Below are 13,527 nucleotides of genomic sequence, written 5' to 3'. Positions count from 1 at the left end.
GACTACTCCTCGTTTTTGAACTAGAAAATACCGGGAGTATACACCTTGATTTCTTTGCAGGGGAGGAACTTCCTCTATGGCGTTCTTGGAGAGGAGAGTAGCTACTTCGCCCAGTAAAAGCCGATTTTGAATTTGAGGGAGGTGTTGCCTCCGTGGGGATACATGCGGAGGGGGAGACTTGAACCTCAGCAAGTAGCCATGCTGTACAATATTCAGCACCCATCTGTCTTTTGTAATAGCTTCCCACTCTGCCAGGTGAACACTGATACCACCTCCTACCGGAGTGGCGAACGAGCGTGGAGGAAGTAAGATCTCACTGCTTTGAGGGCTGTTTGGTGGAGGACTGTTGTTGCTTTGCATTTCCTCTCCCTCTGCCACGACCCCTTTGTTGGAACTGGGACCTCTGCTGATTTTGAGAGGACCATTGGGGTGTTTGAACGCGCTGATGAAAGGAGCGCTTGTCGCCCTGACGAAAGCGCTTTCGATATTCCTTGCGCTTTTCCAGCCCAACAGCTTTAACGGTGTCCAACTCTGCCTTCATTTTGCTCATTTGGTCATCAGCGTGAGCCCCAAACAAGGATGACCCATTAAAAGGCAGATTAAGAATCTTCTTCTGTGCATCGGGCTTGAGGCCCGTTAGCCGTAGCCAGGCTGAGCGCCGAGAGCATATGCCATGAGAGTAGCCATATGCGGCGAGGTCCGAAGCATCCGCAGCCGCACTGATAATTTGATTGGCTACAAGCCCACCTTCCAGGAAAATTTCATTAAAATCCTGTCTGTCTTCCCTTGGCAGTTTCTCAGCAAATCTGGAGAGGGAATCCCAAAGAGAACGATCATACCGTCCTAGCAGGGCTGAAGTACTAGCCACTTTCATGTGTGAGGCAGAAGTGTTGCACATCTTTCTGCCATACGAATCCATTTGCTTACTGTCTTTCTCCGGGGGGACAGAAGAGGACACAGAGGCAGAATGGGACTTCATGGCAGCCGCCACGATAACTGAATCCGCTGGTGGGTCCGCCCTTAGAAATAAGGGATCCTCAGCAGGAGCCTTATATTTTTTAGCTATTCTTGAAGGCACAGAGCCCACCGTAGCAGGAGTGAGAAATGTGGCCATAGCTGGCTCCAACAATCCTGGCACCAATGGTAGCAAAGGTCTGGGTGATGCAACGTATCAAATATAATTGATGTGGGGGCCAGAGGGGTGTGCAGTGTAATATTAAATTTCTGCGCACCTCTACCCAGGACGTCAGAGAAAGTAGCGATGTCATCAATAGGTGACACTCGTGACAGGGGTGTAGAAGACAAGGTCGGAGAATAGTCCCGGACCGAGGACCTTGTGGAGGAAGACCAGGTGGGCGATCTAGTGCATCGCCTCTTGTGGGGACGGTCACTGTGATGAGCCCTGGACCGTGATGTGTGTTTGGAAGGAGATCTTGGCCTTCTGTGAGAAGAGGGACAATCCCTGGATCGTGACCGGCGTGGAGAAGGTGACTTTGGACTACCAGGAGGGGACTTGCTCCTACGCAGAGAAATCCTGGAGGGAGAGTACGTGCGGGAAAAGTCCGAGCCCGGACTTCTGCAGTCACCTGTACCCACATTCTCCAACCAGCGAGGTGAAAGTCCAAACTTCTCCGGTGCCTTAGGTGATTTTTCCGGAGAGATCTGCACGATATGCAGGCCTGGAGATGATGATCGATCTCCTGAAGATCTAGATCTGGCTCTTCTCACCGCGGTCACTGCAGCTCTATCCTTCGGCGTCGAACGCCTCGACGTCGATGATGTTTGTGTCACCATCGGTGCCGATTGTTGGGAATGGCACTCCGCCCTCGACGGTGGTCTCGACGCCGATCGCCTACGGCGTTGCGGATACCTCGATGTTGATCTTCGTCGTCGAACTGGTGTTTGTCGTCGAACTGGCGACTTCGACGTCGACCTTCGCCGTCGACCTGATGACTTCGACGTCGATCTTCCATGACGTCGGCTTGGCGACTTCGACGTCGACCTTCCATGACGTCGGCTTGGCGACTTCGACCTTCCATGACGTCGAGTGGAAGTTGACCTCCTCGACGTCGAATGCCTTGACGTCGAACCCACTCGCGGCGAGACATAAGTCGTCGCAGCTCTCGACGCTGACCCCCTAGAGGGTGGCGGAGAGTGTCTCGACGTCGACGGAAGCCTCAACGCCGACGGAGAAAGTCCGGATCTCACCGGACTAACAGCCTTCGAGCCCGAAGTACTGTGTCTTGACGCCGACTTACTTGTCTGCGGCGGAGAATCTTAACGTCAAGATGAATCTCTTGACGCAGAAGTCATCCTGGGTTTCTTAGACAGTACCTTCGACGTCAACGGCGAATCTCCTGGAACCTTGGTCTTCCTGGGGTCAGGAGAGGTGGTATGTCTCTGTTTTTGAGGACATCTAGCTGAAGAGGGTGATTTTAAGGATGAATGGTCGCCTTCACGACGGCTTCTCTCCTTCTCCAGCTGGGCATGTAGTTTAATGCGCTCTCTATCGCGTAGAGTGCGCCTAGAAAATTTCTGGCAGTGGGGGCACCGGTCAGGATTGTGTGAAGTTGGCAGACACACAATACACACAGTGTGGATCCACCAGTGCCATCTTATTGCCACAGGAAGGGCATTTCCTGAATAAAGCAGGCATTCTGACTGGAAAAAACTTGAAATTATTCAGGAAACCAGCAGAATCTGCTTTCAGAAGCCAGAAAACGTCGAATTTCTGAAGTGAATAACTTTCAGTCAAAAAACTGAAGATCCTCATAGAAGGAGCCGGAAAAAAGAACTGACCTAACTGTCACCTGTGGTGCATCATGGGAGCAAGGGGTCTCCTGCAGGTCTTAAAGGCACAGTCCCCTTACTCTAATGCCTTAAAGGCAAGGTGTCAGTTTTCTTTGTTTTCTTGATACTCTACTGCAGCCTACAGGCAAATGCCTGCAATTACAAGTTTGCTTTATGGCAATAAAGCATTGTTGTGTGACAATGGGCTTGGTGCTTCCTTTTTTCCTTATGCGTTAGGGGGCACTACAATGCAAACCTATGTAATTTACAGCATTGCCATGTTTGAAACATTTTTAGGCTGCATGTATATGTTTTCACATATGCATATATATGTATATATATGTATTTTCTATATGCTCCTAGATCCCGCACATGGGCGGGGATTATTCATAGATTATGACTATTAATGAGTATCCCCTGGATGAGAACCTTTCATTCCTCTTACCGCACCTCATTACCTCAGAGGTGGACTTTGAAGGTCAGAAGAGCCCTGGAGACGATCTGTTTATTCATAGTATTGTTATGAGTCTTATAATGAGTGAAGCTCACTGGTATCTTTTTGCTGATGGAGGAGGCATTGACCTATGAAAGTTACACATGTATCAGCAATGCCTTTAATTAACTGAAGGTGTTTGAATGCACAATGCACCGCAGGTGGTAAGGCGCTCTACGAGTTGGTGGCTGAATTGCTGGAGGCCATTATGTTATATCTCTGAGTGGTCTTTGTGAAGGACAGTGACAGCAAGGGTCTGGCAGAGACGCCCGCGTGTTTAACCAACTTATTGAAAGCTGGGTGAGGTCCATGAGATGATGGCCTCATATGCTGAATAGATATACCTGACATACCAAAATATTCTCTGTTTTAGATGGATTCAACTTGAGGAAGTTGTAACACATCCATCTGTTGAGAGCTCAGAGACCGCTGAAATCTTTTGGCCAGCCTTTCTTTGTGCCCCAGAGTGTACATGCTCTTTAACAATAAAAACTCCTCAAGCCCCATATGTTGCTGTGAGCTATATTTAAAAGAATACAAATAAAATTAACCAAAGAGACAAATAAAATGAACTAAAGATGTCCTAATGCTGGAGAAAGAGGAGTACCAAAGGGACAGAATCAGACGATACTTACTGGATCATTAATCATATGAAAGTCAAGGTCTAAAGTCAGGATTTCAGAGTACATGCCAACTATAAAGTGCGTTGAGAACATACCAAAAAATTCAAAGAAACCAGAGGTCAAGGATTCCAGGTACAAAGGAACACATTGTACTTTAGTAAACATTTCCACCAGAGCTACTGGCTCTTTGGACTTCCCTTACCTCTTTAAACCCAGTTGTCGGTATTTAGTTATAGGGGGATATTCTCAAGAACGGGCGATAATTATCGCCAACCCAGGTTAACGCAATTTTACATAACGCCGTCTATCGCGGGAAACTAACGCTATGTTAATGGCGTATCCTCAACAAGCCGGCAACAGGCAATAGTATGCAGATAACGCGTCAAATGTCCGCATTAGAATTACTGGGACGCCGATAAAAAAGGAAACCAGAAGGTGAAAAAAGTGGCGATGGGCCCAACAGAGATAAAAATATCAGCGATAATCAGCGCCACACTTGCTATTCCCACATCAGGTGGGAAAAATCACCATAAAAGCTGCAAAAATAAAAAATAATAAAAACAAAACCCAAACAACTGAGAAACACCATGGAGGAAGCTGTAGCAACTACAGAGGCCAACCAGAACCCCACAAACCCCCCAGAGGACCAGCCAGGGACCTCGGGGAAGGAAAAGGGTAAGGAGAAGAAGAAGAGGAACCCACGATTTAGTCCCCAGGAAAACAAGATCCTTATTACAGAGGTGATAGAACACTACCAACAACTGTTCATCACCTCCACTGTGTCATTGGCAACTAAAAATGCAATATGGCAGTCCATCTTGGCCAAGGTGAATGCAGTCGGAGTGAAGAGAAGGGAAGTGAAGAACAGCTAGAAGCGCTGGAATGATGTGAAGCGCAAAACCAAGCTGAAACTCGCTAACAACCAGAAAGCAGCAATGCAGACTGGAGGTGGGAGTCCAGCGCCACAGCAGGAGCTGGATGATTTAGAGGAAACGGTGTCCACAGTCATCAGTGGGGAGACGGTGGCATAAGTTGGGGGACAGGACACTGCTCAACATGACTTGACCCAACAGCAACAGGGTGAGTAACGACCAGGGTCTGGGGGAACAGGGGGAGATGGGCACAATGGCACACATTCACAATTAAGTATAGCGCAGTGCACACCCACAATGTCTCTGGATCATGTCCCTGATCTCCTTGGCATACTGCAGCACACCTAGAAACAGCAAGTAGGCCCCTATCGACAATGTGCCCTGAGGGGATCCGCCCCACACATCACCAATCTCACAACAAACCCATGCACATGTGCTGAACTCAGCAAAGCTGCGGGTCCATGAGCCACACTGACAATGCAAGTGACACTGCATGACGATTAGCATGGCTGCAGTCCAATTACCATGACATGGTGCACGCCACGACACTGAGGTAGCTGAGTGTGGACCACATCCGTAAAGGAGCAGGTCACACTCTGACACATCCACGTGCACAAACAACCCCTGTCGTCAACAAGACATCAACAGACAAACCATGCCCAAGAGTCCCAACTCCCACCAAGAGCCCAATTTACCCAAGGCTGCAACATCTCAGCACTGTATAAGCACAGAAGTGAAAGGCACACTGCCTGAAAGGGATAAGGGCAAGCAAAATCAGAGCTGCAGGGGTGACTCATCCACAATGCAGCACACACACATAAGAATCAGAGCACATTGACAACAATGTGGTACAAACTGCAACAGTTTCACAACAGAACAGAGGACACAACTGCTGACGCTTGTGTGTAGAAACTGGCCAATCACATTTGGCATAGCAGGAAACTGTGAGATGATAATGTACAAGTACAACCTCACATCCCTGATGGTATAGAAATGTCCACTGTCCCGCATCAAATTGGCATCTCCTCCCAAACAGTCACAATGTACATTGTCATGCAGTCTGTCTGTAAACGTGTTCAATGCGTGAACATACATGAAACACACTGTTAAACTGCATCTCCCCTTTACATTGTAGAGGGAGAATCAACACCTCCTGCAGAGCAGACCGTATATCTCTTCACTGATGATGAAGAGGACCTCCACAACATCGACACCGACGCCCTCCAACAGCTCATGGACACCCTCAGCACCCCACCCCCAGGAGCAGGGCAGCCCTGCTGCATCGAGGAGACCCCACCCCTGCACAGACCACACTGCAGGAAATATCCACCACCACGGCTGTCTCCCAGGACCCCCACGACCAACCAATGACATTCCAACGCCGTGCATTAGATGGCCAGAACGAGATGGCGGATCAGGTGCGGGTGTGGTTCTACCTCATGGCAGCCAAACTAGATGTCGTACGTGGGTGTCTAAATCCCATCAGGGACCACTTATAGTCCCTAACGGACACCCACAGTCCGCTCCATGCTCTCCAACAATCCATGGCTGACATCGCTGGAGTCATTACTCTGAGACAAGAACAACTGTCTAGTCAGAGTGGCTCCAGCGATGTCACCCGGGAGTTGGGACACATGGAGGGGATCATGGAGAACATGGAGCGGATTCAGGCGGAAAGAATGTCTGCCACGGTTGCACACTAGCGAGATGTAGTTGGGATCATCCATGCCCTGAAGATCCTCATCATGGCATTGCTGCCACAAGCCTGGCGCAGATTAATACTACTGCTACTACTCCATCCACATCTCCGCCCCCTGATGTGTCAGGGCCTCACAGTGCGGCAGACATTCCACCTCCGGCCCCTGATGTGTCAGTGCCACAGTGCTGCAGACAAAACACCACCACCCACATGTAAGGCACATTACACATCAGAGGACGATGATGTGGATGATTCTGTCTTTGTGGTAAGAAGGAAGCCGTAGCATTCATCTCCACCATATGGCCTGTTTCAGCTTGGTTTTGCCCTCTGCATCATGCCCTGGAATAACACCTTCCACTGTCCTCCGATACACTCTGCGACACTCACCTTGGCCCTCGACATGGACTGCCATATTTGGTTTGTTTACCAATGACACAGCAATCAGATTGCGGATTGAACTCTTCCTCTTCCGATGAACTTGTCAATTCCTAAAGGACTCTGGCTGGCCCTCCACGGGGCAACAATGTAAAGTGGGGTTTGCAGGGCCATGTACTGGTCCAGCTTCAACACTCCACCGAATGTGATTAAAACATTCTAATTCACACAGATGTGTCATGTCTATGATCAAGCAAGTATGAAAGTATGGATGAATGTAGGGGCAGAGATTCCAAAAAAGGTACTTCCTGGGAACTGATATCAATGCACATGTTTGACCGTGACCCAGATAGGCAGTGAGATGACTGGTAATGTGTGAACTAGCTGTGGCCTCATTGCTCCCAAACAACAATCTCACAATTTCCCAACTTAGCCCCACGTCAATGTAGGAAATAGGGCTGTGTGTAAAAAAGTCAAAGTCAAAGTTATGTGGATGCCACAGCTCGGAGCAATGATATGTTTGAGTGTGCAGCGGTTGGACTCCTGGGATGGTCTGTGCGTAAGTGTGAAGGTCATTCCATGCAAGAGAACTGCGAGCAAGGACTTTTGTGTGTGGGGTGAGTATACGTTGGTCTTTGGTTAGCGCTGTGCGTAGTGTGGGAGTCATCATCAGCTGCTATGGTATCTCTCAGGGGGTGCCGGGTGCATGCAATTTCAAGGTCAGATGTTCAGATGTGCTACTGCCTTCTAGTTCAGGCAAAGGAGATTTCATCCCCAATGTTAGTTTGTCATCTGCTTGCATTCTGGAAATGTGATGTGAATTTTTGGAGGGATGTCACTGCTTCGCTTTCTGGCACAGTTGACCCCTTCCCAGCCATGTACATGCCCTCACGGTCAATTCTGCATGCTCTGATGTAGCAGTGGTGTTTTGCTGCAGTCTGACCATGATGGGTACAGGTAGCTGTGAGGAGGCACGTGACTTCTCAAATTGAACCTATTAGCTGACACTGTTCACTGCTATTGATGGATGACGTCCGTGTACACATGTGATCTGTACATGGCACATATGACCAGGGGACACCTTGGTGTGTTCCACGCAAGGTATTTCTCCGGGCTTTTCGGCTGGTGTGCATCTCCCATGTTGCTGAGGTGTTTACTGTGCCCCCATCCCCCTTACGTCCATGTTGCTCATGTTGTGAGACTTGAGTCACAGGGTGCATCTCTGCATCAGGGTGGTTCATATTTGACCCCAAATGACACCCAAAATTTCATATTTGATCCCAAATGACACCCTGTTTTATTTCTTTGAACACCAATGACAGCCTTCGTGTCATGTTTTTGTACACATGTGATACGCTGATGAGTGGGATTACGTGCAACATTTGATACCCTGAAATGGCATTTCGAATACGTGACACCCTAAACAGCCTCTCTGTACAGAGGTGACATACCCACCATCTATTTGCTATTTGTGAGATTGTTAGCACTTAATGTTGCACTTACACTTGTCAGAGTGATGTGCTAATGCAGAGGACTGACATGCACCCAGGGAATGTGTGTTGCAATGAATTTATTTGCACATGCTGTTCATGTGGTCATTTTGTACTGTTCCATGATTGCTAAGGACAGTCACAATGTGACGTGCTCATGCGAAGAAATTGTCAATGATTGTGTTCCTTCGGGCTATTCCTACTGCAGCTGCAGTGGGGTGTGGTCCACCAGCCTCATCTTCCTCATCATCGTCCGGTGCATCTGGCACTTGGATCCATGGGGCATTGGTGCGTACACATATGTTGTGCAATACACAACATACAATGATCATCTTGCACACCATTTCTGGGCTGTACAGGAGTCTTCCAATTGTGATGTCCAGGCACCTGAAACGTGACTTTAACACGCCAAATGTGTGCTCAACTATGCCCCTGGTGGGTTTGTGGGCCACATTGTACTGCCTCTTGGCCGGGGTGTTTGGGGCTCGGAGGGGTGTCACCATCCACGGGAAGAGTGCATATCCTTGATCACCTGTGAGAGGTAAGTGAGATTAGTGTAAATTGGTGGTTCTGCATGCTGAGTTGGCAAACTTACAAGTTTTGTGGTGTGTAATTTGTATGACTTTGGTATTCATGTTTGCCATGTATTGCCTCTGGCAAATGTGCAGGATCAATGTGTATTACGTAGCCTCACAGTTGCTCCTCCCTCCCCCTGAGCCTATTTACTTGTGTGCGCTGTGCGGTTGCGTCACTTGCACTCCTATGGCACACCATTGTCATGCCTGTCTGCGCATGTCCGCAAGCCTGACAACAACACTGTAATGTTGTTCCGTTGAAGGTGGGCGGCCACGTGTGTGTAGGCCTATGGTAAGGATAGGGCAGACACAGATGTAGAGTTCAGGCCAGGCTGAACTCACGCTGCGATTGAGGCTAGGCCTTTGGCTTATGCTGCGGCAATGAAGATAACCACACATCAGTTGGCATGTATGAGCCGAGACCCCGAGCGGTCTTGCGCTCCTTTATTTATCCATTCGGGCGAGCCCGCCTTCCGGGTGCATGCTACATTGCAACATTGTCGATTAAGGGCCGGGTGGCACTGACACTACAATAGAGACACACGCCATAGTTACCTTTGTGGCCAGCTTGGAACTGAACCACGCCCAGAACCCAGAACAGAACCACGCCCAGAGCCCAGAAATTAACCACGCCCAGAGCCCCCGGCCATTTCTTCACACCCCTCACACGCCTACGCATGGGCTGCCGCCGAGGCACTGGGATGTTGTGCGCTTCGGAGTACATCTCCAGACATTCCACACAGGCTTTCCAGCGGCCTGCCTGGGATGGGGGGTGGCCCCATGACTGTGAAGGGCTCCAGTGGCATTACCGAGGACATGCTGTTGGCTGCTGGAGTCGGACTTGTGGGGTAGCCTACCGCCACATGGCGATGACTTGCGGTGCACTGAGGTAGGCCCACCTGAAGATCTGAGGGGGTGTGCAGCCTGGGACGATGCAGTAGTCCTGGAGGCTGGATGGTGACTTGTGGTGCACAGAGTTAGTGGCACCTGAGGCACTGCGTCCGGCACGGGCCTACCGCCATGTGGCGATGACTTGCTTTGCACTAAGGTAGGCCCACCTGAAGAGCTGAGCGGTTGTGCAGCCTGCGATGATGCTGTAGGCCTGGAGGTCCAGACTGGATTTTTTTTGTGCGAGACCTGCTGGACCGCAGTGTAGGCTGGAGGGAACAGTCAGCACACACAGAACTCCGCGGTGCGGTGCCGCAGGGTGCGTTAGGGGCCTGTTGCGTGGAAGCCAGTGATCGGCTGAGGAGGCAGCCAAGCTCACGGGCCTCGGGCTTGAAGATTACACGGCACGTGGTGGGCCCTCTTGGAGACACGCCGGTGGCGACAGATGAGCAGTGAGGCCTGGGTGCGCAGGGGCGGGCAATCACCGATGGGTGCCAGACGGGTCTGGGGAGCAGTGGGCTGGAGTGCAACAGGCGCACAGGAGCATGCAGGCACCACCGGTCACGGCGGCGGCCTCGTGGCAGGGTGAGGGGTGCTGCCCTGGCAGACACGCCCCTGCAGGGGATGACGAGATGTGCGCAGGGTGGCGTGTGACGTAGCCACCTCGTCGCCGGTGTAAATTTGGCCGTTGAAGGTGGTCGGCCAATTGTGTGTAGGCCTATGGTCAGGATAAGGCGGACACAGAGACACATGCAGTAGTTACTTTGGTGGCCATCACGGAAGTGAACCACGCCCAGAGACCCGGGCTATTTATTCACACTCCTATGCCGGACTGGTGTATGCCGGCCCAGCCCACTATGCTTACGCTTACAGGGGGGTGCGACATAGCTACATGTCCACGGTCTTCCCCACTGCCTGAGGTAACATGGTTGCGTCCACTGTCCACAACACTACAAACACCAGCAGTATATGTCCACACGGACATGTCTGTGCTCTGCATACTCAAGACTGTCCAGCACATCACCGCCACACTTGGCATTGTGTACATTCCTATTCATGGTTCACTTGCCTCCTTTGCACATTCTTGGTTCCCACCTCTCCCCAAATTCTGCAATTGTGTGGCAGAGGGGCTATGCCTTTGTGGATGGTTTGTCTACATGTCTGGCTCTGTTACCACAGTTACTTGTGTTGTCGTGTCTGGTAGATGGGCATGTTGGTTGGCATGTTGTATGTGATTTTGTTACGTGTGCATTCCCACAGTTGTGAGTTGTATGATTGTGGAGTTGAGGTGTGTGTGGTGTGTTCCATTGGTACTTACCAACGAGCAGTGTATTTCCATAGGTGCCATCCTGAAAGCGCTGGTTGATGATGGACTGTCGGAAGATGGAGGAATCATGCACACTGCCTGGGAAGTTGGCGACGACATTGGTGATCAGTCCCTTTTGGTCCACTATTGCCTGCACATTGATGGAATGCGTGTGCTTTCTGTTGCGGTAATTGTGTGCAGTGTCGACAGGGGGCACAAGTAGGACATGTGTGCAGTCAATTGCCCCCAACACGCACGGGAAGCCAGCTATGGCGTAGAAGCCTTGGTTGGTCTCCAGCTGTTCCTGCGCAGTGTGGGAGAAGTGAAGGTACTGGGGTATCAAGCTGATGATGGCATCCAAGACGGGTGTGAGGAACTTTGATAGGGCTGGCTGTGAGACTCCTCCGACTCTGGCAGTTGTTGGTTGGAAGGTACCAGAGGTCAACAAGTGCAGCACAGCCAGCAGCTTTGTCTGCGGAGGGATGTTGTTTGTCCGCTGTGTTGGTACCGTCAGCCTGTGGGCAATTCGGAGCCTACAGCGGACAATAACATCCTCTGGCATTAAGTCTCTGAGGATGGTGCATTTTCGGAAGGTCCGATGTCTTGTTCTGCGCTGCCTCAGTGGTAGCCTGGGGAGGGGGGTCCTGGGGGTGGTAGAGGTGGGTGTTGTGGCCTTCTTGAGTCTCATAGCTGCCTGACTAGTAGCTCTATGGCATCTGTTGGTCTTCAGATGTGGCTCTGGGCTGGGCTCCCTATATACTGCAGGTTTTTGGCCTACTTAAGACCAGCAAAAAGCAGGTCTTAAGTCCCTGCTGCTAACGTGACTTATCGCCTGTTTTTGGACCACATCGCTGATCTGTCTGGTCGTTGAGAATATCGCGATGTGGTGTTATTGTGAGTTTTTGGATGGGAAAGCCTACTCTGCATATGATTAGTGTTAGTTGTTGCTGTCAGCCTTGGCGATGTTTTTAGTGGCAGCTATCGCAGGTAAACTGACGATGTCGGCGGTTAGCGCAGGCTTGTAAATAGGGCGATAAATCTTTCGTGGCATAAAAGTGATGCTAAATTGGCGATGAGTGCTTGAGAATATGCCCCATAATGTCTTGTCTACCGGCTCATCACTAGTAAAATCAAACTCACTGGCATCAATGAAATATGAGATACTCTTACACCTCACGCCATCTATATGTCTCTGTTATAGGTTATCTAACAAACGCTAATATAAGAAGCCCCCTTTGTGCAGCTACACACCAGCACACAGCATGGGTGTCTATGTGCCATGTGCATGAAGATTGTGCAAGCACAGAATCAGATACCAGGATCCAATTGTAATAAATTCTCACTGCTATGGAATGAATCCTCTTTGGATACCATCTTCCATCCACCCAAAAACACACAATAGACCACTTACAGCCATAGAAGGCGCGTGACACAATCTGCTTCTTCATACTTTCACACAACATCTTCAGCGGGGTTCTGTAAATTAAAAGAGACAGGGAAAGATCACAATGTGTGTGTGTTGTACCTTTGTGACAAAAATATCTATTCACATATGAAAGCATCAGAGCAAAACACAGAATATTAACACTTGCGCAGCAAAACAATTATTAAGATGTTTCTGTATACAGCACTAATAGGGTGTCACATTGAATGAATGAATTACATGAAAAGGCGATGCCTCTGCCTATAAGCAGCCGGTAGTGCTGGGCGCTTTCATGCAAGAGGCTGGAGTAGCAGCTTGCCATACAATGAGGCAGGATAGCTTGGGCACTCACTAGAGGGAACATGCTTCATTCCTGCTCCAAAGCAAAGAAGTGACCCAGGCCTTGCCTGCAGAAGAACACTGATGGAGGGGTGTCTAGGGTGCGGGGGAGGAGAGGATCCTGTCTCATGCCTACTGGTCAAGGCTCGCCTATTACCTTGGGATTAGATGGGCTGGACAAATACCTTTCCAAAGATTCAGAGTTAGAGGGGCAGGCCGTGTGGGGAAAGAGGCAAGAAAGGTTTTAGATCATAGTCACACTCACTTTTATAACACAATTAGTATTTTTGTGTCTTTTTGAGAACAATCTTCACGTTATCTTTTTTATTTTCTGCTTGATAAAAATTATTTTGAGAGCTCTTGTCCCCATTCTAAGCAAGGCCCTTGATCCAAGCCTCGCTCTTACCACTAGCCAGACTCAACACCACGGGAACTAACTTCCGTATATTAAAAAGAGCCCCAGCCATACCATAACTAGTTATTTTAGGACACTTTAGGTTTTAAGTCAATCAAGAGTCTTTTTAAAGTGCCACCACCCTCTGGGTCTCTAGCTTGGTTCAAAGATACTTTAACATTTAGGAGCAAACCCACTAGGAAGCACTTCTAAAGAGAATTGAAGTACAACAAAGGCTGAGTTTAAGTACAAGATAATTA

The 13,527-nt window shown here is 49.6% G+C and overlaps 1 protein-coding gene across 2 annotated transcripts in view; it reads right to left on the bottom strand.

The window, feature by feature from the left end:
* SGSM2 (small G protein signaling modulator 2) overlaps positions 1-13,527 on the bottom strand; it is a 1,127,811-nt gene that overhangs the window by 185,077 nt on the left and 929,207 nt on the right. For both annotated transcript variants that reach the window (XM_085649947.1, XM_085649948.1), the window contains exon 13: positions 12,523-12,587. In XM_085649947.1, the coding sequence (XP_085506073.1) occupies positions 12,523-12,587 (65 nt within the window). The remainder of the gene's footprint in view (positions 1-12,522; positions 12,588-13,527) is intronic.

This window comes from Triturus cristatus, chromosome 3_2 (genome assembly GCF_964204655.1).
Source record: "Triturus cristatus chromosome 3_2, aTriCri1.1, whole genome shotgun sequence".
Lineage (NCBI taxonomy): Eukaryota > Metazoa > Chordata > Amphibia > Caudata > Salamandridae > Triturus > Triturus cristatus.
Note: the sequence above shows the minus strand (reverse complement) of the source record. Positions and strands in the feature narration are given on the sequence as shown.